The sequence below is a fragment of the Solanum dulcamara genome, chromosome 7, assembly GCF_947179165.1.
Source record: "Solanum dulcamara chromosome 7, daSolDulc1.2, whole genome shotgun sequence".
Classification (NCBI taxonomy): Eukaryota; Viridiplantae; Streptophyta; class Magnoliopsida; order Solanales; family Solanaceae; genus Solanum; species Solanum dulcamara.
In genome coordinates, this window is record NC_077243.1 from 21,023,630 (window position 1) to 21,046,220 (window position 22,591).

The window sequence follows — 22,591 nt, forward strand, 5'->3', positions numbered from 1 at the left end:
AGATTAAAAATATGTCAATGTGATGTGAAATTTTACAACAAGTTCCAAAAAGATTCGAGAATGAGCAGAGTAGATGTATAGTCATTTAAAGAGGGATTAGAAAAAATGCACCAATTTGGGAAACAATAAGGACTACTAGTACCTTAGGTCAAAAAGTAGGGACGATTTTGTATCTAAATTCAAATATAAGGGGCTATTGTGGACTTTTTCTCTACAAATCACCCACTATTTGTGCTGTCCCCAGTTGGGTAGACTAATGGATTCTTCATTTGGGATCTTCTCTTTCTGCGCCTTTTTCGATTTGTAAGTATCTTTCTGTATCTCTCTTCTTCCCCTTCAAGCATTTCTCCTCTGCTCTATTTGAATTTGCGATATTTAGTCTATTCAACATGGCGATTGAATTAATTTAGTATGTGAAACAAGACTAAATTAAAGAGAGTGATACTTATGGTGACCCTCTTTGTGTTAAAGTTTCTGGATGAGCTACGGAAAATACTTTGAAGGGGTGCTTATGCTTGTAAGCTAAAGAAAGCACACACTATAATCATATACAATACTAAAAAGTCAAAATGTTTGGTGGCTATTCCCACGTATAATTTGATTGAATTGGTAGCAAAAGAATTAATAGTTATATTTTCATGTGAAAAAATTAGTAAGTTTTCCGTTATTTCAGCGAGAATCTATTGCACACCACGCTTTTTCCCACTGAGTTGGTTCGGTGGGAAACGAGTGGCAAAATCATGATCAATACCACAATTTCCTACTGATTGGCGGTGGGAAAAATCTTTGTTTCTACTTTCTAGTAGTGATAGTTCTAAGAACAAATATCATAGACAAAAAAGGCAGCTTAGAAAAGGTTTGATGCCTAACAAACTGCATTGTTCTTGTGATCACATTGATATAGAGAAGCTAGGCTATCACGTTTATAAATGTTTGCTTTTATTAAGCCAGTGGGTAATAGTAAAATCATTAGTTGGTCATAGATTCTAAGATTATGGATGAACTAAATCTGTGGGGATATATATATATATATATATATATATAATCACTTCACTTGCTAAGACATAAGGTTGACAACTAGAATCTGATCCAACTATTTTATGATCAACTGATTGTTCCCAAAGATTAAATTCTTAAAGAATGCAATATATTCAGAACGGCGTTGTTGTTTTCCTACTGTTTGGTTATTCTGTCCTGTTTATAACTTGTTCAGGCCTTTAAAGATGGAGGGTGTGGAAGAGAAAATTGAGGATACTCTCCAATTTGCACCAAATGAATTACTTCAGTGGAGCCAATGGCAATTGCTTGATTCTGTTCTCCCTACTGGTGGCTTTGCTCATTCTTTTGGCCTTGAGGCTGCTATTCAAGCCCGGTTAGTCTCTGGACCCGAAGACCTTCGAACATTTGTGATCCATATACTAGAGAATACAGGAAGTCTATTGCTTCCTTTTGTCTATACTTTGAATACATCTCCTAATGTCGAAACATGGTATAAACTTGATAAAATACTGGATGCAACACTGACAAATGAAGTTGGTAGGAAAGCATCTATTTCACAAGGATCAGCACTTTTGAGAGTAGCTGCTGCTGTGTTTCAGGAAGTTCCGTATCTAAAAACTATGCGGGAAATGTCTTTGACTAGTGGAGCTGTCCTTTTCCACCATGCTCCCATTTTCGGACTTGTCTGTGGGCTTCTTGGATTGAATGCTGAAACTTCTCAAAAGGCTTACTTGTGTATAACGATGAGAGATGTTGTATCGGCTGCAACAAGGCTCAATTTGGTAGGACCGCTAGGTGCAGCTGTCTTGCAACATCAGCTTGCTGTAAGTGCAGAAGAATTATCAAAGAAATGGATGAACCGTCCTGTAGAGGAAGCGTGCCAGACTAGTCCTTTGCTTGATACTATCCAGGGTTGTCATGGTTATTTGTTCTCCAGGCTTTTTTGTTCTTGAATGGTGGAACTGAAGATTCAAGATACAGGGGTTGTTGGATGAGAAAGTACCTTTGTCAAGCTTGTGCTTTTGCCTGTTTAAAATTCAGAGGCACCAACAGCAGTGATGGCAACAAAACAGAACTAGTAGTACTTCCAAATTGTGAATTTTTCCCCCCTTCGTGATGGATGTCTCGTTGACTTGTGCTTCAGGCTTATACCACTGTATTTGTTTTCAAGAGACCACCTGCACTGCACTTCATGAAGCACGGGTCGAGAGAGCACTTCCAGTTCAAGAAAGTCTCACTGATGCTTGCAGATATTTCTTCATTATCAGGAGAAGGAAGTACAAGGATGTGAGCTGCAATCAGCTTAGATCAGCAAGCTTATCTGAGTAAATATTTCAGCTCGCTTGTAAGATCTTTCTCTGCCACTCTTTTCCCTGGAATAGATACTTTAACGGCAACTCTATAATATGCCTATATAGTTCTTCAAGTTTCGTAGGTTACTTATCATTCAAAGGCATATATTGTTGGATGTTGAAGCTACTGGATATAAAACACATATAATGGTGCCAAGAATATCTCAAATATGTTTTCTTTCTAGTTACTTGAACAGAAATTACACTGGCTCACACAAATTTTATGAAATCTATTACACTTGCTTTCCTTTTTTCTTCCTTATATATCACATTATTAATTCTATAGGAAGTGATTACCTTTTCTGGTACTGGCACTTCTTCGGAGGTTTCATCAATTATTATGTTTCGAGACTTTTCATGTCCAGCATTTTGGCTGATTTCATTTATTTACACTTGTTCGGAGGTAAATATTATCATTATTTGCTCTTTTCCTTTTTCGAAGATTCTGATATTTGTAATCAATTGATTTATCACACTTTAACTTGACCTGAATTCATTTGCAATAACAGATGAGAAACTTACATAAATAGCTATAGTTATAGGGTTATTGAATTTGAATAGCTATAAGTATGATATTTACTAAAAATGACTATATTTTATAACAAATTTTCAATGTATGTTTTGTATTTGTTTTCTTTATTTATACATTAATATAATTTTAATTGTAATCCATTAAATAAGGTAAACTCAGTTTTTATAATAGACAACCATTTAATTAGGGTCCATAAAACCCTTGGCTTACTATTATTTAATTAACAACTATTAATTTACCTATTAAAAAGGCAGATTCTATTAGATTCCAATCACTATTATGAAAATTTTGGGATACATATCTTTTTCTATTTTGTCTTCATTGTTGTTATTCGAGATCTATATAGGTAGTCATTGTTTATATTATATCCATTGTTATTTATTCAAGATCTGTATAGATAATCACTGTTTCTATTATATCCATTGTTGTTTATTCAACTTACCATTATTTCCAAAAAAAGATGTACTCGATTGATTCTATCACTTTGTGATAGATTTTTTTTTGTTTTTTGGTCGCATCATTCGGTGATACATTATCGTGAATAATTTGATTTCAAATGAATAAAAGTATTAGATAAATTAATGTATTAAAATATATCAAGAACAAAAATCATTGTATAACTTAATGTATTAAAATATTCAACGAGGTAATTATAACAGAATCATGTAAACATTTCCCATTTGAATACATGTACGTTATGAATACATTTACATTATGAATACCTATATACAATTAGCATGTGAATACTTTGATTTTAATTGTATAAACGAATTATATAACTTAATGTAGTAAAGTATTTCAAGGACACAAACCATTGTCATTTTTTACATTATGGATAATGGATATACATATACAGTGAGCAGATGAATACTTTATTTCAATTGAATACAAGTCTTTGTATAACTTAATATGTATTTCTATTATAGAACTTAATGTATTAATTTATCAAACAAAGATAAAATATATCAATTTAGCATATGAACACGATAATTTGAATACCTTTATCTTATGAATATCTTGTTGTTAAACAAAGATATGATACATTAGAATTGAAAAAACAGAGCAAAACAAACTGTTTGTATCCAATTGTCTAAATGTATACTTATTCCAGTGTATAAAAAATTTGAAGATACTTGATGAAGATGAATCACAAAAATTACTCCTTCAATTATGCCAAAAGATTGCTAAATTGAAATGAATATGGGAATAAAAATAAAATAAAAATAAGTGATATATGGACATTGAAAGAAAAAAGATTGCAGATGGTAAGACATAGGGAACACCATAAAACGTCCTTCTAAGTAATTAATTAGGCATATGGTAATAACTTTGCTATTTAATATTTATTTATTTAAACAGATATAAAATTTAAAAAAATATTAATCTTTTATAATTGACTTTGCTATTTAATATTAAATTATATCCATTAAATATAAAAAAGATAAACTATAGCCATTTATATTAAATATGTATTAATGTTTGTCATATTCTGTAGTTTTTTCATAATAGATTATCCTACCGAAGCATCAAATCTAATATAAGCATTCACAATTGAAATATGAGATTTAGTAACCTTTGGTAAGTTAGTAAATGTATTTAAGAGTTGATGGTGCGAGGATCTAAATGAGATAGTGATAATACATTTCAGTCTATTTCTTTATCTTTTTTCTTTCCCTAATATTGAAAAAAAAATATCCATCAAAATAACAATCAACAGATCTTATTGTATACAAATTTTCAGTTATGACTTTCAGTTATTTAATAATGAAAGAAGATTTATGGATACCCATTTTTATGTATTGTGATGGAGCAATTAAAACATATAATGCACATTCTGAAAAAGTAATATGTGAAGTGTTTGGCTCCTCGCCATTAGTCAATTATAAGGATAAAACTTTATGGTAACTTGTTGGTCAATGAGCACAAGTGTTGTTATATGCATAATAGCATGAAAGTGTATTGCAAAGCAGCATGTATACATATCGAAATGAAAAATTTTGTTATCATAAGCAATGATCTAAGTATTAATTACGGGCATTCATAATACGATGCTACTAGACTATTCTGAGTATGAACATGAGAAATTAGGTGTTTAATTGTTATTCAGTTGATCTACAATAATTATTATAAGTTTGAGATGTAAACTCACTAGCATTATCAAAATAATTTTTTTTATTGCATAATCTAAAAATTGTTCTTTTAATCTTATAATTTAAGCAGGTAATATTGCAAATGCTAGATTGTGAATTGATAATAAACACATATATGATCATATCTTAGATGTATTTATTAAAATTATATAATATTTAAATGATACACATGAAGGATGAATGATCCCACATATATCACCTTGCATACATTTCATAAATATAGAATAGTCAAATTCAATTTTAATCGTTGATGGTCTAATAATCAATTTACCTCGAGGACAAGCAATACATGAGAATTCCTTAAATTTAAGAATTTTTTATTTCTTCTACGAATGTTCATGTGAATTCCCAACTATTATGCACATCATATTTAATAAGGATGACTTAATCGATCATATCAAATAATAAATTATTATTAAATATCTAATTTACTATGATACGTGTTTCAATCCTTCCAATACTTATTTAGTACAAGAAAAAGCAAAGAGTAGGTAATTTTTCAAGCAAATATTTTTTATCCGACACTATTATAGTAATAAAAAGATATTCAATGTTTCCTTCATTGATGGTCTCACTATGATATTTATTTTGACAAATATCTTTAAAACATAATTATTTTTTTACTTAGTACAATAAAATGCTTCATCATAGCTAAATTTATTCCTATGGACAGTGATGAATTAATTTTTTTCAGAGCTTCAATTAATTTTATAGTATTAATTTTGTACTGACATATATTGTATTAATATTGGATTCCTTTACTCTTGAACAAGAGAATTATTATCTCTTAAAATAGTGCGTGTTATAACACTATTCAAAAGGCATAGTACTTTACATATAATCAAATTGAAGAGTAGAAAATTTCCATATTCTTCGTAAGAGAAAATATAGAAAGAATGAAAGTAAAATATATAGGAAAAATTATCCGGACGAACACTTTTTAATAAATAATTATCGATTTTAGCGATACTTTTTATTTATGATCATCTATAGCAATACATAGAAATATTATTATATATGGCATGTATTAAAAGTGAATTATGTATACAATATAAATATATTATAAGTGTTTTAAAATATATTATATTTGTTTGGTAAGAAATTGACACAATGTATTATAAGTGTATTAAAGTGTATGATAAATATATTATTAATGAATAAAACTTGTATTATATGAGTTTTATAAATTATTTTCGCTAATATGTATTAAAGTTGTATTAAAACTGTATTATAAGTGTCCAGTAAAAAAAATATTATTATTATTATAAATGATAAATATTTTCTTAATATAGTATATTTATGTAAGTTTCCCAAATATATAAGCAACATACAATGCTTTAAGAAAAAACACAAAAGATCAAAAAGGTTGTAAAATAAAAATATCTTTTCTTATAATTTCATTACCCCATAGGATGATAATTTCTTCCGTTAATATCCTCTTTTAAATGAGTAATATTTATAAGGCCGTCAAAATCATTATCTTTAAGAAGAAGATTTAAGTTGTGAATCAAGTCGACCTTGTACGGGCCTATGTGTTAGAAGGGGTGAGTGGGATCGATGAAAATACGTCAACACGGACTGAAAGAAATCCCAATGTCAATGTTGCTGCCAATTCATTTTTAGTCAGTGCACTGAAGTACTGGCTAATGTGGTTCAACCAGCTACCGAACTAGATCAAGTCCATATAGTATCCAGATTGCAAAGCACATAGAACACGAAAATTGATGGTACATTTGGAACCTAGATTTCCAGATCCTTGAAGATGTACGCAAATAACGCATATCCTGAGACAATTATTGCAAGGAATACTAAGAATCCCAAGAACAGGTTCTATTGTATCCACATTCTGATAAGCAACTTCAAGCTGAGACCATACACATATAACTTGGGCCCAAAGAAAGGCATTAGCACTTGCCATTAATATACCACATGGAGTTGGATAAAAAGTTGTAATGACCCTGAAGGTCATTTTTGGTAAATTTTGTAAAATAATCGTTTTACCCCTTTCGATAGTTGCTCCGAGTCATGTTTGATCAATATTCGAAGTTGGTTTTGTGAAATTCGTTGAAAAGTTAGGGTTTTTGGAAAGATTGAATTTTGAAGGCTTAAGTTGTCAAATAGTGGTATTTGGTGTCATTTGGAGTTTCGAGTCAAGAAATGGAATTCCTCGATTCCATTAGCTTTGGATTGTGGAATTTTCACTAAGAGAGTTGACGGAATCAGATTTGGAGTAATATCGAGGACTTGAGGTCCTAAATACGAAATTCTTGAATTTTTTATCATAGAGTTGACTTTGGTCAACACTTGGAGATCCGATGCTCGAAATTGAATTTCGACAACTCTGTTGGATTTGGAGGATGATTTTAGGCCTACGAGTGTCTTTAGTTGAATTTTTAGAGGTCTCGAGCTTGATTTGGTATTTTGAGGCCTAAGGTTAGTTTCATCGCGAAGGGTCTAGCATTTCAGTCATCGAGTTCGTAGGCTAAGTGATCCGCAATTGAGAAGGGTTATTTACTCCTAAACAGTGTTAATTCCCCAAGTTTGGAAATTAGGCCATATGTCACACCCCCAAATAGGGGAGGTGCGACTGGCACTCGATACCGTAATTGATCGAGTTAGCCACAGAACATACTAGCTAACTAAACTGGGGGCCCAAAAGATTGGGCAGCACAATATCTGAAATACTAAGCTTGGACCGTTAAGGTCATGACCTGAATAACAGTAAATCATATAATCAAAGGTAGATAAGCCAAGATGATAAAGTACTAGCTAGCCGACAAGGTTGCAACTGAAGACATACATGCATACACAAATATATATACACGCCAAGCCTATGGGGCTGGAGACTGAAAGCTGCAAAAAGGAAATCCAGAATACTGTGTTCACAATAGCCTCTAAGAGTGTCATAAGCACTGTCGGGACAAGGCTCCGATTATATCCAAACTGTACAACAAAACTAAACATCCTATGAAAGCTCCAGGAAGAGGTAGAGCTTACCAACTCACAAATGAATCCCGAATCCTAGCGGAGGGGCCGATCAGTATCCCTACCTGGACTTGCTCATACGAAACAAAAATCCAGTGTCCCTAGATAACAGGATATCAGTACGAATAAAATATAAAGGTATGTAAGGCAAAAAGTAGAATCACAAATAGCTATTGTAAAAAGGGTAATCGAGATACCACGTGACACTGAAATTCTGATAGCCTCCATGGCCGACATCCAATCTCATAGTAATTAAATATGCATGGTATCACATCTCGGGAGGGTACCCTAGACATGACCGACACTCAAAAACTATTACTGGCTCCCAAATGGACCACTTGGTCTGATCATATATCCGTTCATTTATTCAATCAGCAGAAGACTTAAAATTAAAAAACAATTAGGTGGATAATCCCAATTAAATAATCTAGCTCATGGCAGAAAGTCCAAGGGCCATCAAATCAAACTCCAATCTATGTCATGAAAATAGTCTGACAAGACAATTCAAAATATAAAAGTACTCAGTCATCACATCAATATCTAGTATATGAAGCCTCTGTCGCTACTATCTAATTGGTGCCAATGACAGGTTCATTGCTACCTCAAATCAAAATGAAAATACTAAACTAAATGCAAGAATAACATAAGTGGTATCCTCCGAATATAGTGGAGGACTCACCAATAAGCTGAGTGTAAACAGATCCTCTATGGTTCACCTGTTTATGATCTCTAAAACCTATCTCTGCATTATGAAACGATGCAGACCCTAATGTACGTCAGCACATGGAATGTACAAGTATGTAATATAGCAGATCAAGGTAGAATAATACCAATTCAAATATATCAAATCGGAAAGATGAATATTCAATCAGGATGTCATAAGTCTAAAGCAAGAGTAAGGTTTAGACAGAGACTAATCATATACAATCAGATATAATCCAATCAGAGTACTATCAAAATCACCTATATGTGAGTTTCTCTTATCCGAAAAAAATTAATTATGAGCGAGTGATGGTACAACAAGCCCGTTGTTGTTGCCACAACCGTCCAATATTTTGCCTAGGCAAAGGACAAATCATCCAATGAAGCAATCAAGTCCTATCTTTTAAGGACATTAAAATAAAGGGAAACATCCGACTTTAACGTTTTAATCCTCTCCTACGCTTGCTACGTAGTTATTGGGTTCAAGTTATTACTTAGTATTATCTAATTTAGTGCTCGATATTCCTCCTAAGACTCAATGCTTATAAGACAATCAATCCCAATCAACCAATGAATAAGTCTCATATGGAATTTTCTTAGTTCATCGATTTTATCCAATCAATCCTTTTGGACAATCAATCTTTCAATTGTTCCCAAATCATTCATTTATTAGTAGTTGGGACAATCATTCATCAAAACATTTAGTTGAGACCATTCAATTGAGTTCAATAATGAAGATGCAAAGACTATCAAGTTTCATCATGGCTATCATCATGCTCACATCCCAATCACAATCATACATTCACAAATTCAAGGCTCTAGACTCAATCCTTAATCATATACATATAATATTAGTCAAAATATTATGAGGGTTTATGAAGTAAATAGTCAAAATCATTTGTTCAAGAAATAAATTCATCAAAAACATCAATTACGTAATATTATGTAAAAATATGTTAAGTTTAAGGAAAATTCTCAAGAAACACAATCATGTGGGCTCAATTCATTCGCAAATCAACCTATCACAATCATGGGTCACATGGAAGAATAATATTGTAACAACCCCTAAAATGTTGTATGTCGGTATTTCAATTCTCGACAAAAATAATATAGCCTTTGTATTTTGGGCATAACTTTTCATAGGTTGGTCCAAATTAGGTGATTCAAATTTCTGGGTAATCACAACATCCTTACCTACAACTTTCATGAAGAACATAACTTCAAATTCGGAGTATAAGTAGGTCAAATAAATTAATCTTTGCAAGATATAGTGCTGTGACGGAATTGAGTGTTGATAGAAGAAAATTCATATCTCACTGTAGGTTGCTCCAAATTGGTTGATTCTTGAACGATATGAAACTAGACTTCCATATCTACAATTCTTATGAAGAAACCAAATCCTAATAAGGAATTTATCTTATTCAAACGTAGCTTCGAAAATGAGTATTCTGTTAAAAAGAATTCATCTTACCTACCATGGAAACATCTAGATGCATTTGACATCATGCATGACATAAATTGTCCTCCATTTAACATCATCCATGACATCAATATATTCCATTAAATTTTCAGATTTTTCTTTATAATTATTTTATTTATTGTTAGGTTCCTCTTTCCCACCTATAAATACCCACCTTATTTCCTCATTTTATTCATCAAGCTTTCCTAATCATTTCTTCTCTCTATATACTTCTTCTCAAATATAATTTTAGTTTTAGTAGTATAAAAATACTACTCCGGTTATTCTTATACTCCGGGTAGTACACAAAACGCTCCGGCGAGGAGAAAAGGCTAGGGATCCAAGAGTATTCCAATTTGGAGTAAACCTTCGGATTTAAGGTATGTAAGGCTTTCATAGCATTGGATTGAGTTCGTCCATGCGCCCAATATTTAAATTTATTATAATTGAGTTATAGTTGAGTTTTATTCAAATCTTGAATTCTAGATGAATTAATTCTTCTTCTATTGAGTTTGATATATTTATGCATTAATATTATTATTATTGTTATCTCTCATATTATTGGAATTATTGTTCATGGCTACTTTCCCATAAATTCTAATTGATTTGATGTTCATGAATATTTTTACATATGTTTTGAGTAAAGATGTTGGCTTTTTATTATTTTTATTGATAAAAAGAGAGTTATATGAATTAATACTATATATGTATTTTATTGAGTTTTGAAAGAGTAAAAGAGTTGAATTTGAATGAATTTGAGAAAATGATATTTTGAGCAAGATGTTTTGATGAGATGTAAATGATGTTTTTGGAAGTATAATGATTGATGAACATGAAATGAGATGAGTTTGATGATTTAAATTAAAGTCCAATGAGACTAGATGATGAGTTTAATATGAGCACATATTTTGGGAGTAGTATTGAGCACCGAGTTGGGTAAGAGTTTAATTGACTCAAACCCCAGAACTACGTAGCCAGCGTAGGATGGAGGCTATGCCTCTTAAGTCCCAAAAAGAGGACTTTGATGAATGGATCCAAGATGGTGATGTCCTTTACCCTGGCAAGGTATTGGATGGATGTGGCAACGACATCGCTTCGTTGTATCATCGCTAGCTCATAAGTGATGGTTGTCGGTTAGAGAAACTCCCAACTGAGTAAGCATTGCTTATTACTATTATTTTTATTATTATATTTTAAACTTGTATTACATATTCATGTTGAGATGATGTTGAGTTCTGAGCTGAGTTTTCTTGAGAGGAGTTTCTTGATATCTGTCCTTACCTTCCTGCCATTTTACATACTCGTACATTCCACGTACTGATGTCATTCGACCTGCATCGTTTTATGATGCAGATACAGGTGTTAGAGATCCTCAACAGGCGCATCGTTGAAGATCATTTCTTTTCAGCTATTTGGTGAGTCCTTCTTGTATTCGAAGGAACTCCTTATCCTTTTATTATTGTTGAGTGTGATGTTTCTTTTGAGGTAGCCATGGACATGTCATTGGCACCATCTAAGAGTATTAGAGGCTTCATAGACAGAGTTTGATGATGTAATCGGAGTAGTTCTCCTTAGAAACTACTTCTTCTAAGAATTATCTATTTTTCCTTTGATTATGACAAGCCCACATTAGTATTATTAAGTCTTCCGCTAATGAACAAATGAGTAATGAGACCAAGTGGTTCTCTCGGAAGCCAGAGATGGTTTCTGAGTGCCGGCCACGCCTAGGGTACCCTCTCGGGGCGTGACAAATATTCATGCTTTAGTTTATCCTTACATACCTGGAATGAAGACAAACAATCAACCTAGTAAGATTCTGGCTTGAAATCCCTAAACCCTAACCCTTTCTCCTTTTCTTAGCCCTAGTTTCTTGTGCTTGAATGCCTTGAAAGTCTAAGGAATGAGTTTATAAACCCTTATAAGGTTGAAAACAGCATATATCATTCGTGGGTTATGTATAGGATGAGTGGGGGAAAAGACCGGAATGGCCTTTACTAAAATTGAAAAATATACGAAAAATACACATAAATCGTATTCCACGAATGCGTTTTATGAAGAAAAAGTTAAATCACATTCGTGAAGTGCAATTTATGGCCAATTTGGTTTGTGGTCAGATTTCAAGAAAAATTGCACTATGGGGAAAGCAAGTCCGCGATGCGGACTAGTCGCGCACCCTTCTGAAAATGCAATCATGCCCCAAAAAATTATCTTTTGACCTTGTTGGCTAAAAATTTAATCAAAACCACTTTTTCACATGATTTATCCCCCTAATCAATATTCTGATCACGAATTGGCCGAAAAGGTTAAGGTTGATGTGTTGTGCGAACGTTCCTTTATCTAAGAGTATTTTGGTAATTTTATCGGGTGTAACACATGGTATGCTTGTGTAATCGTTTGTCGTGAATACATATATATATTGATGCAAATGCATGACATACCCAATCAAATGTTAGCAATGACGATCTCTTCCAGTAGCTAACCGGCATCACATTGCCAACCTGTGTCTATCTGTACAATATATATGGTCTTCTCGGCAAATAGGCCCCTTACCTCTAATTATAGCTCAGAGTCCATACATAACATGCTGTGTATGATATGAAATTTGAATGCACATATTAGGTCATAACAAAAACTTAGCCAATCTTGGCTCATTAGTACTCTTATTCTCATAATCTCGTGATCACTTCCATATAACATGTAAACACCTCGTGGAACCTTATATGTTTTTCAAATAAGCTTGAACACTTATCTCAACTTTTTAGAAAGATAACTTAACCTTGAATATGTCCATAAGGAGCTTAACGTACTTCACTTAGTTCTTATACCTGATTCCTTGATAATTAGTAAAATAAAGTATTTTTAAAAAATAAGTGTTTTAGTAGTTTAAACATAGAAATTATATTTGAGATTTTTGGAAATTGATGTGTTACTTTAAAGTTTTTAAAATGCACTTTAACGATGAAGTAGGACTGATTGCCATATTAAATGCCTTTTCTAATATTTTTAAGTTACATCACCCAAAGAAGAATAAGAATTCACACATATGGACATATAGTCAAGAAAACCGACAAAATGACATATATAGATATCGAATACCTTATTTAACCAAACTAGTAGAGTATTAATCTAATAGAATAATGAAAATATTTCAACTGCGATCCCAATGCCTTTCACAGGAGGTCTTTCTAACAACAAAATAGTAAAAATATCACATTTGGCTTCGTAGGAATTTTCCAGAATTCATGCTAAAAGGAAGGACACAGCTTAGCCTTGACATACCTTTCCAACGAACGTTCGAATGCCCGTAGTTCCTCACAAAAGTTATTCCTTACATCCTGAGTTTTACAAACTCTATATATATACAACTTATACACACCTATAAACAGTTCATAATTGAGCTTTAATTGGCAGATTATTCATAGGATTATAACTTGGAAAAACATTCGTAAAACTTCGTAAAAGCGATTATAAAAGAGTCCCGAGATGATCACCTTAGCAAAATAATGTAAAACTTTAAAAAACAACACAAACTACAAATTTCTATCTTCCAAAAATAGCTCCAAATGCAGCTAATATAACGAAAATGATTGCCACGCGTAGAGATCACATTTCTAGGCATGAGGACAAACTTTTACGGTAGAAATTATTAAAACTCACCTTGATAACCCAAGAAAACAATGTAACCCTTCTCTCCAAAGGCCGAATTAACCACATTGTTGACCCAACACGATTCGCGACTCGATTTCAGCCCAGACAATCTGCGGTAAAATAGTTATAACCTTTTACTTCGATGTCGGATTGACATTCCATTTTTTTGTTGCAAACTAAACTCATATAACTTCATTGTGGGATTCATAATTATTTATATATTGGGAGAAATGATCTAAAACATTTTATCCAAAGTTCAAACATAATTATAAGAGAAACTTACGATAACTTTTGTTGACCTTTATTTTGCAACTAGCTTGCCTTCAAAACTTAAAATATGACCATTGTGCTATTATAATACCTCATAACATATTATTTTTAGCATATTAGACACTCTTGATCTTATTCCGAAGTTGAAAGTTATTTTAAACCTTCTAAACGGCCGGGGTGCTACCTGAACCATTTCTTTAACCACAAACCTTTGTTTAAGGGATTCCTTTGACCTACAATTTTAGTTTCTTGATACTATAACATATTTATAGAATAATTCTACCAATTTACAATATCAAATCATATACACCTTATACAACCACGTCACGCTACATATAATATGCAAGAAAAAAAGGGGTTTCACACCATTTTTGTGCCTTTGGAGATCGAGGGAGACGAATTCAAGGAGGATTTTCGTGGGAAACTAGTGGGTAAGTGATTTTAAGCTCTAATCTTGAATACCCATTGATTATAACTTATTTTTAATAACGAAATCGGTGTTTTGAATTCTAAAAATTGGGGAGTTTTTGTACAAGAACTTGAGTTTGATAATCTGATGATTATGAGTTGAATACAACTCCATTTTTTGAAATGGTTTTCGTCAATGAGTTCCAAATACTTCAAAGATTATTTTTGTATAATCTTTTTCAAATTTAGACCCCGTTTCTGAAATCGTATTTTTGAGTCATTTTGATAAATCTTCCCAAATTTCATGCTTTTAGTGTCGTTAAGACTCGATTTTTAAGGTTGAATCAATATATGATTATATTTTATCAATTCAGATCATCAATGAAAGGATAAGGCTCAAGTTTTAAAGTAGTCGAGGTTAAGACAAGTGAAATTCTAAGCCTTCATAAGCTATGTAGAACCTTGTATTTCTTACTATGTGCATTGAGGAGTAATGGGAATTCGGGTTTGGGGTTTATTCTGAATCATGAATACTCCTAAAGTTGATTATCAGGGTTACAAAAAGGAAATTTTATCAAATGAAGTGATATTCTTGAAATAATTGATATTGTTGACACGTTGTGGAAAACTTCTTGTGCTCTGATTTCTGCTATTATCTTTCTATTACTTTCCAACCTTTGATTACTCTATTTTATTTGTATCTCTCTTGTTATTTGCTTTACCTTATCGCTTTGAACTTCATAACTTCTTAACCTTATCTAACCTCTTTTAATATTTTTATTGAGCCGAGGGTCTCCTAGAAACAGCTGTCCTACCTTGGTAGGAGTAAGGTCTGCGTACACTTTACCCTCCCCAGACCCCACGTTGTGAGATTTTACTGAGTTGTTGTTGTTTTTGTTGTTGTGGGAAATAAACTTTGATATGAATTGTGTATTTTATAGTACTTCATCATTTTCTCATTGATTGCATGAGCATTTTCATATGAATCAGGTTTGAATCTTATCATTGAAGTCCAAGTTGATGATTATGCTAATGGAAAAAGTTCCGGCTAAGGTATAGGTGGAAGATAAAAACAAAAAGGAATTAGGGACGTGCCACACATTGTGCTTTTTACTATATGATATTCGAGGGATGTTCCACACACCGTGGTAAATACTAATTGATAATTTGAGGGACGTTCCACATGCCATGATGGATGCATGGACATACATGCTGCATCTCATTGGGCTCTGTGGCATTGCATTGCATTTGTTTGATTATCTGAGAATTTGCCGATACTATGTGTAGTTGTGACTAATATATATGTGATATTGTTGATACATATCTGGTCTATCTGAATTGTGGAGATGCACTTTGACTTACATGTTACATGAGTTACATAATGTTAGGTTGGGTTATTCTGCTTATAGGTTGTCGTTATAGAGGTTTGGATAATGTGTCAGGAGTACTTATTTATATTTAGACTTACCTTTGTTAAGTGTTTTTCTTGCTGAGTATCATGTTATTTGGTACTCACTTCTTGTTATCTACATTTGTGTAGTTTCCGAGCCTAGATAGTGATACAATTTTTTTTCTTCACCCGAGGCTATTCGATGATACTTGAGAGGTAGTTGTCAACACTGGTGATCTCTCTTGTCTCTTTTTATTATGCTTTGTTCTATTTGAGAAACAAAAGCATTGAGAATTGTATTAATCTTTCATTTTCATTGTATTAGAGGCTTGTACGTGTGACAACTAGTTTTTGGGGTATTGTATTTGACTAAGACTTCTGCTTTTACGTATAATTATCTTTTTAAATTACTTCCACATCGTATTTTCTATATTTTTTGGGTTTTAGGCTGACTTGTCTAGTGGAAATGAATAAATGTCATCACACCCATATTCAGATCATGAAAAAGTGGTAGCAGAGCTCCAAGTTCATAGTTCTCATGTGTACAAGCCAAGTCTAAGTAGATTCTCGATGATTGGAACGGAGAGGTCTGAACTTATCTTCAAGAGGTTATGAAGACTATAGAAAAATTTCTTTATTTCATTCTTTCTTGTTGTGCTTGGTTATTATCACCAGTGTTGAATATCATGTGTTGTTTTGGCAGATATCGAGGACCAGAGCCACAACTATTAATGGAGGTGAGGTGGTTCCCCAAGCAGTTCTTGAGACCCTACCTAAAGATAGTGGTAGGGGCTGAGCTAGAGGTTGTAGTCGTGGAGTAGTTGCAAGTAGACGTCATGCCCGAGGGATAACACCAGCCCGAGGTTGAGCTAGAGAGGCTTTCTTGGAGCCACATGTTGAGGTTGGTGAGGACCAGGTTCCTTCAGGATTCGCGGTCCAGCTATTTCAGGAGACCTTATTGATGATAATGGGTGTGTTAGAGAGTTTTAATCAGGGTGCTGGAGGCATGCCACAGGGCTCATAGACTAGAGTCAAAGCACAGACCTCAGAGCAGCATCAGGTCCAAGTTGTCCAAGATTAGATGGATTAGCCACAATTAGTTCCCGCATCAATTGTTAGTGCACATGTTACTTAAAATGTAGTCCTAACAGTGGAGGATCAACAATGTTACGAGAGGTTTCAGAAGATGAAATCGTCCTAGTTTTAGGGTAGTAGGAGTAAGTATGCTCATGAGTTCTTGTTTTATAAGATGTTTGAGGCAGTGAGAATGGTTGATGCCTGCGGTGTTTGTTTTGTCGCACTCCAACTCTGTGGGTCAGCTAGAGAGTGGTGGACGACATTTATGAGATCTAGACCAGTAGGATCCTCTCCAGTAGAGTGGGGTGCTTTTGCTAGTTCTTTTTCAGGATTACTTCATTCCATGGAGCGTGCGTGAAGAGAGCAGGTTGATATTCAAGGGTTTGACCTATGGTGGTATATCCATTTCAGAGTATGAGGCACAATTCTGCCAATTTTCTATACATGCTATGGCGTTGATCCCAGATGAGGTGGAGAGAGTCTGCAGGTTTGTGAGGAGATTGGCTTTCTCTATTCGATCGCATATTTCAGATCAGCCCGTGAGGAGGATTTCGTCTAGTCTATAGTGAGAACCGCAAAAAAGATGGAGTTGATGGTTAGAGAGGAGGTTGGGGACCCCAAGAGTGCTTGTTCTAGTGGTCAATTTTTTAGTACCTCGACTGGAGGTAGAGGTCCACACAGGGGTGGTAGTTTGTTTTAGTGACAGAGAACCGTGTATGCTTCTATGCCAGCGACCGAGCATAGATAGGTAGCCCAAGGGTCCCATAGTTCTGACCGAGGTGGTTATGGTATTTTCTTGGGTTCATCACAGTAGGTTTCGACTCAAACATATTATTATGGCTGCGGGGATCTAGGTTATCTTATTTGTTGTTCCTACTTAGGGCCGAGAAGGACCCAAGCCTAGTTCATCAGCCCCACTGAACAGAGGTCGAGGCATAGATCAGGATAGTAGAGCTGATCGTACTCCTAGTCAAGGTGCTGGTGGTGCTATAGTCCCGCAGGGCAGAGGTGACAGAAGAGCACAGTGTTATGCCTTTTTAAGAGGCTCGAGGATGAGTCTTCCGACGCAGTTCTCACAGGTATCGTCCCAATTTTCCATCTAACTATATCTGTGTTATTTGATCCTAAATCTACTTTCTCCTATTTGTCTTTCTATTTTTCATTTGGATTTGATTTGGCTTATGATCACATGCATGTTCCTGTCCATGTTTCTATACCCGTAGGTGAGCCCTTAGTGGTAGATCGAGTGTATAATCATGCCTTATTTCATTGGGCGAGTATAATACTTGGGTAGACATGATCATTTTGTGGATGGTAGACTTTGATCTGATATTGGGTATGGATTGAATTTCTCCTTATCGCGCTTTCCTTGATTGCTATGCTAAGTTTGTTACTTTAGCGATAACTGGTATCCCAATGATCGAGTTGAAGGGAACTATTAGTTCTTATCCTAGTAAGGTCATCTCCTATATTCATGCTTAGCGGCTAATTGATAGAGAATGTATGTCTTATTTAGCCTTTTTTGGGATACTAGTATTGAGTCACTTCCTATGGAGTTTATTCTGATAGTTAAGGAGTTTTCTGATATGTTCCTTACTGATCTTCTTAGTGTTCCTCCAGATAGGGACATTGACTTTGCTATTGACTTGGAGCTGGGCACTAAGCCCATTTCCATTCCACTCTATCTCATGGCTCTAGCGAAGTTGAAGGATCAATTGCAGGATTTATTGAGTAATGGGTTTATTCACTCTAATGTGTCACCTTGGGGGCACTAATTCTATTTGTGAAGAAGAAGGATGGGTCCATGAGGATGTGCATTGATTATAGATAGTTGAATAAGGTGACTATCAAGAACAAATATCTTCTTCCTCGTATTAATAATTTATTTGATCAACTTTAGGGATCAGCCTTGTTCTCTAAGATCGACTTGAGATCTGGTTATCATCAACTGAGGAATAGACCATCGAATATTCCTAAGACGGCTTTTCGGACCCGTCATGGGCATTATATATTCTTGGTTATGTCTTTTGGGTAGACTAATGCCCCTACAACATGAAGTTGATGGATGAGGTATTTTGTCCATATCTAGACACCTTTGTGATTGTGATTGTTTTCATTGATGATATATTGGTGTATTCCAACATAAAGAAGGATCATGCAGCTTCAAAAATTAAAAGAGCAGAAGTTATATGCAAAGTTCTCCAAGTGTGAGTTTTGGCTTGATACTGTGGCATTTCTATGACACGTGGTGTTCAAAAAGGGTATTAGGGTGGATCCAGCCAAGATTAAGGCAGTTAGTAGCTGGACTAGCCCTATTTCCCCTATCGAGATTTAGGGTTTTGTGGGGTTGGCTAGTCATTACAGATGGTTCGTACATAAATTATCTACTATTGCGGCTTATTTAATTGGACTGACTCAAAAGGTAGTAGATTTTTATTGGTCTGGCTAGTGTGAAGCGAGCTTTCAAAAGCTTTAGATTTTATTAATTACAACTCTTGTTTTGACCTTACCTAAGGAGAGTGTGGATTTCACTATGTATTATGATTCGCCTGGAGTTGGGTTACATGGAGTGTTGATACAAAAATAAAAGGTTTTTGCCTATGCTTCTAGACATTTGAAGGCTCATGAGAAGAAGTACCCTACTTACGATTTGGAGTTAACGGTGGTGGTATTTGTGTTAAAGTTATAGCATCATTACTTGTATGGTGTGCATTGTGAGGTATTCACCGATCACCAAAGTCTTCACTACATCTTCAATTAGAGGGATCTGAACTTGAGGCAGCGCAGATGGCTTGAGTTACTGAAGAACTATGAAATGACCACCCTATATCATCTGGGGAAGGCCAATGTGATGGTCGGTGCTTTGAGTAGGAAGGTTCCTAGTATGGGGAGTCTCGCCACAATTATTAATGATAGGAGGCCCTTGGCTACAGATGTTCAAAGGTTAGCTAACATCTTCATCCAATTATGGGTTTTTGAAGAGAGCAGGGGTTTTATTGCTTTCATTGAGGCTCGCTCTTCTTTAGTTGATAAGATTCATGAGCTGTCGTTTAATGATGAAAAGTTATATCTCATTCGAGACAAGGTGTTGTGGGGTAAGGCCAATGAGGCTAGACTTGATTCAAATCGTGTTTTGAGGATTGAGGGAAGGATTTGTGTGCCCAAGATAGGTGATTTGATAAGATATCCTAGAAGAGGCCCATTGTTCTCGATATTCTATTCACCCGAGTGTGGTGAACATGTATGATGATCTTAGCCAGCACTACTAGTGGTGTGGGATAAAGAGGGACATCGCAGAGTTTGTGTCTAAGTGTTTGACCTATTAATAGCTCAAGTGTGAGATCCAGTAGCTTGGAGGTGTGACTTAGAGGATGTCCATTCCAAAATTGGGAGTGAAAGCGGATCACCATGGATTTCATTGTGGGTTTGCCTACCACCCTAAGGTTATGATTCCATTTGGGTGGTTGTTGATAGTCTGACCAAGTCTGCCTATTTTATTCCAGTTCGGGTAAAGTATACGGAATAGAAGCTAGCCTAGTTGTACATCAGTAAGATTGTTATGCTTCATGGGTGCCTGTATATATTATATCTAACCAAGATTAGTTATTTACTTCTCACTTCTGGAGAGTATTACAGCATTGTTTGGGTACTAGGCTTATAATGAGTATAACCTTTCACCACAGACTGATGGACAGTCTTAGCGGATAATTGAGGTGTCGGAGGATATGCTTCGAGCTGTATTATTGATTTCGATGCTAGGTGGGATCAACATTTGCCTCTAGCAGAGTTTGCGTACAATAATAGTTATCACTTAAGCATTCAAATGGCCCTATTTGAGGTATTGTATGTTAGGTGGTGTCGATCTCCCATTGGTTGGTTTGATTCAGCTGAGATGGACTTCTTAGATACAGACTTGCTTAGGGATGCCATAGAGCAGGTTCGTATGAATCAGGGTAGACTCTTGTCAGGCAAAAGAGCTATGCAGTCAGGAGTGTTCGACCATAAGAGTTCATGGAGGGTAATCATGTTTGGCTCCGAGTGTCTCTCATGAACAACATGATGCGGTTCGAGAAGAAGGGAAAACTTAGTCCTCGGTTCATTAGCCTATTTGAGATTTTGGGTCAAGTGGGAGATGTGGCGTATAGATTGGCCTTACCAACTAGCTAATCAATGGTGCATCCAGTTTTCCATGTTTTCATGCTCTAGAAGTATATGCCGGATGAGTCCCATGTGATCTTTCTTGATTTTATAGATTTAGGTCCAGATTTGACATTTGAGGAGGAGCCCATAACCATTCAGGATAGGCAGGTCCGTAAGCTTAGGACTAAGGAGATTGCTTCAATAAAGGTGTAGTGGAGGCACTGCTCAGTTAGAGAGGCAACTTGGGAGTCAGAGGATGACATGTGTGCTCAATATTCTCATTTTTTCGAGGCTTCAAGTACTTTTCTTTATTTTATGTTTGAGGAAAAACATTATTTTTAGTAGTGGATGATGTAATGACTTAAAGGTCATTTTTGGTAAATTTTTCATAATGACTATTTTACCCCTCTCGATAGTTTTCTAAGTCATGTTTGATCAATATTCGAAGTTGGTTTTGTGAAATTTCATGAAAGGTTAACGTTTTTGGAAAGATTTGAATTTTGAAAGCTTTAGTTGTTAAATAGTGGTATTTGTTTTCATTTAGAGTTTTGAGTTTCGTAATGAATTTTTGTCGATTCGATCAACTCTAGAATGTGATATTTGGTCTAGGAGGGTTGACGGAATTAGATTTAGAGTAATATCAAGGATTTAAGGTCCTAAGTTGGAAATTCTTGAATTTTTTATCATAGAGTTGACTTTGGTCAACATTCGAAGATCCGATACTTGAAATTGAATTTCAACGACTATATTGGATTCAGGAGATTATTTTAGGCCTAGGAGTGTTCTTAGTTGAATTTTTAGAGGTCCCGATCTTGGTTTGGTATTTTGAGGCCTAAAATTAGTTTTTTTGTGACTTATAGAGTTTCGGGTCAAGTTGACCTCGAATTCAAATTTCGACAGTTTCATAGAGTCTGAAATGTTGAAATTAGTATGGTAGCATATAAGGTTTGTGTGCACGGAATTCTGAATTAATTTCGAGGGTCAATACAGGAACTTTGAGACTTGTGTGTTATTGATGTCATCTGGTGCCTCAGTACTCTTTGCATTTGTGGACCCTCTTAACCGTATTCGCGAAAGGTCAGTTCTTTGACCTTCACGTTCGCGGAGGGCAGTCATGTTTCGCAAAGGGATAGAGGCTAATGACCTTCGTGTTTGCGTAGCTTCTTCCGCATTCTCGAAGGGTCCAACAGTTTAGTCATTGTGTTCGCGGGCTAAGTGATTCGTGATTGCGAAGGGTTATTTACCCCTGAACAGTGTTAATTCCCCAAGTTCGGGAATTAGGTCATATTCCACCATTTTTGTGATTTTGGAGCTTGGGAGAGATGAATTCAAGGAGTATTTTTGTGGGAAACTAGTGGGTAAGTGATTTTAAGTTATAATCTTGATTACCCATTGATTATAACTCGATTTTAACATCAAAATCAGTGTTTTGAATTCCAAAAATTATGATTTACCAAAAACTGGTGCTTCAAAATCAGT

General features: G+C 34.7%; 1 protein-coding gene across 1 annotated transcript; it reads left to right on the forward strand.

Annotated features, from left to right (window-relative positions):
• Positions 1-241: 241 nt before the first annotated feature.
• Positions 242-2,615, forward strand: LOC129895096 (urease accessory protein F). The gene is made up of 2 exons (XM_055970740.1): positions 242-303; positions 1,214-2,615. Exons 1-2 carry the CDS (start codon positions 257-259, stop codon positions 1,950-1,952), a joined length of 786 nt encoding a protein of 261 aa, XP_055826715.1. The 5' UTR covers positions 242-256; the 3' UTR covers positions 1,953-2,615.
• Positions 2,616-22,591: the final 19,976 nt, after the last annotated feature.

What these genes read in the sequence shown, in the direction of transcription:
- LOC129895096 (XM_055970740.1), top strand. Translation starts at nt 257, where the DNA reads ATGGATTCTTCATTTGGGATCTTCTCTTTCTGCGCCTTTTTCGATTT. An exon ending in TTCTGCGCCTTTTTCGATTT is followed by an intron (nt 304 to 1,213) that starts GTAAGTATCTTT and finishes TAACTTGTTCAG; the next exon opens with GCCTTTAAAGATGGAGGGTG.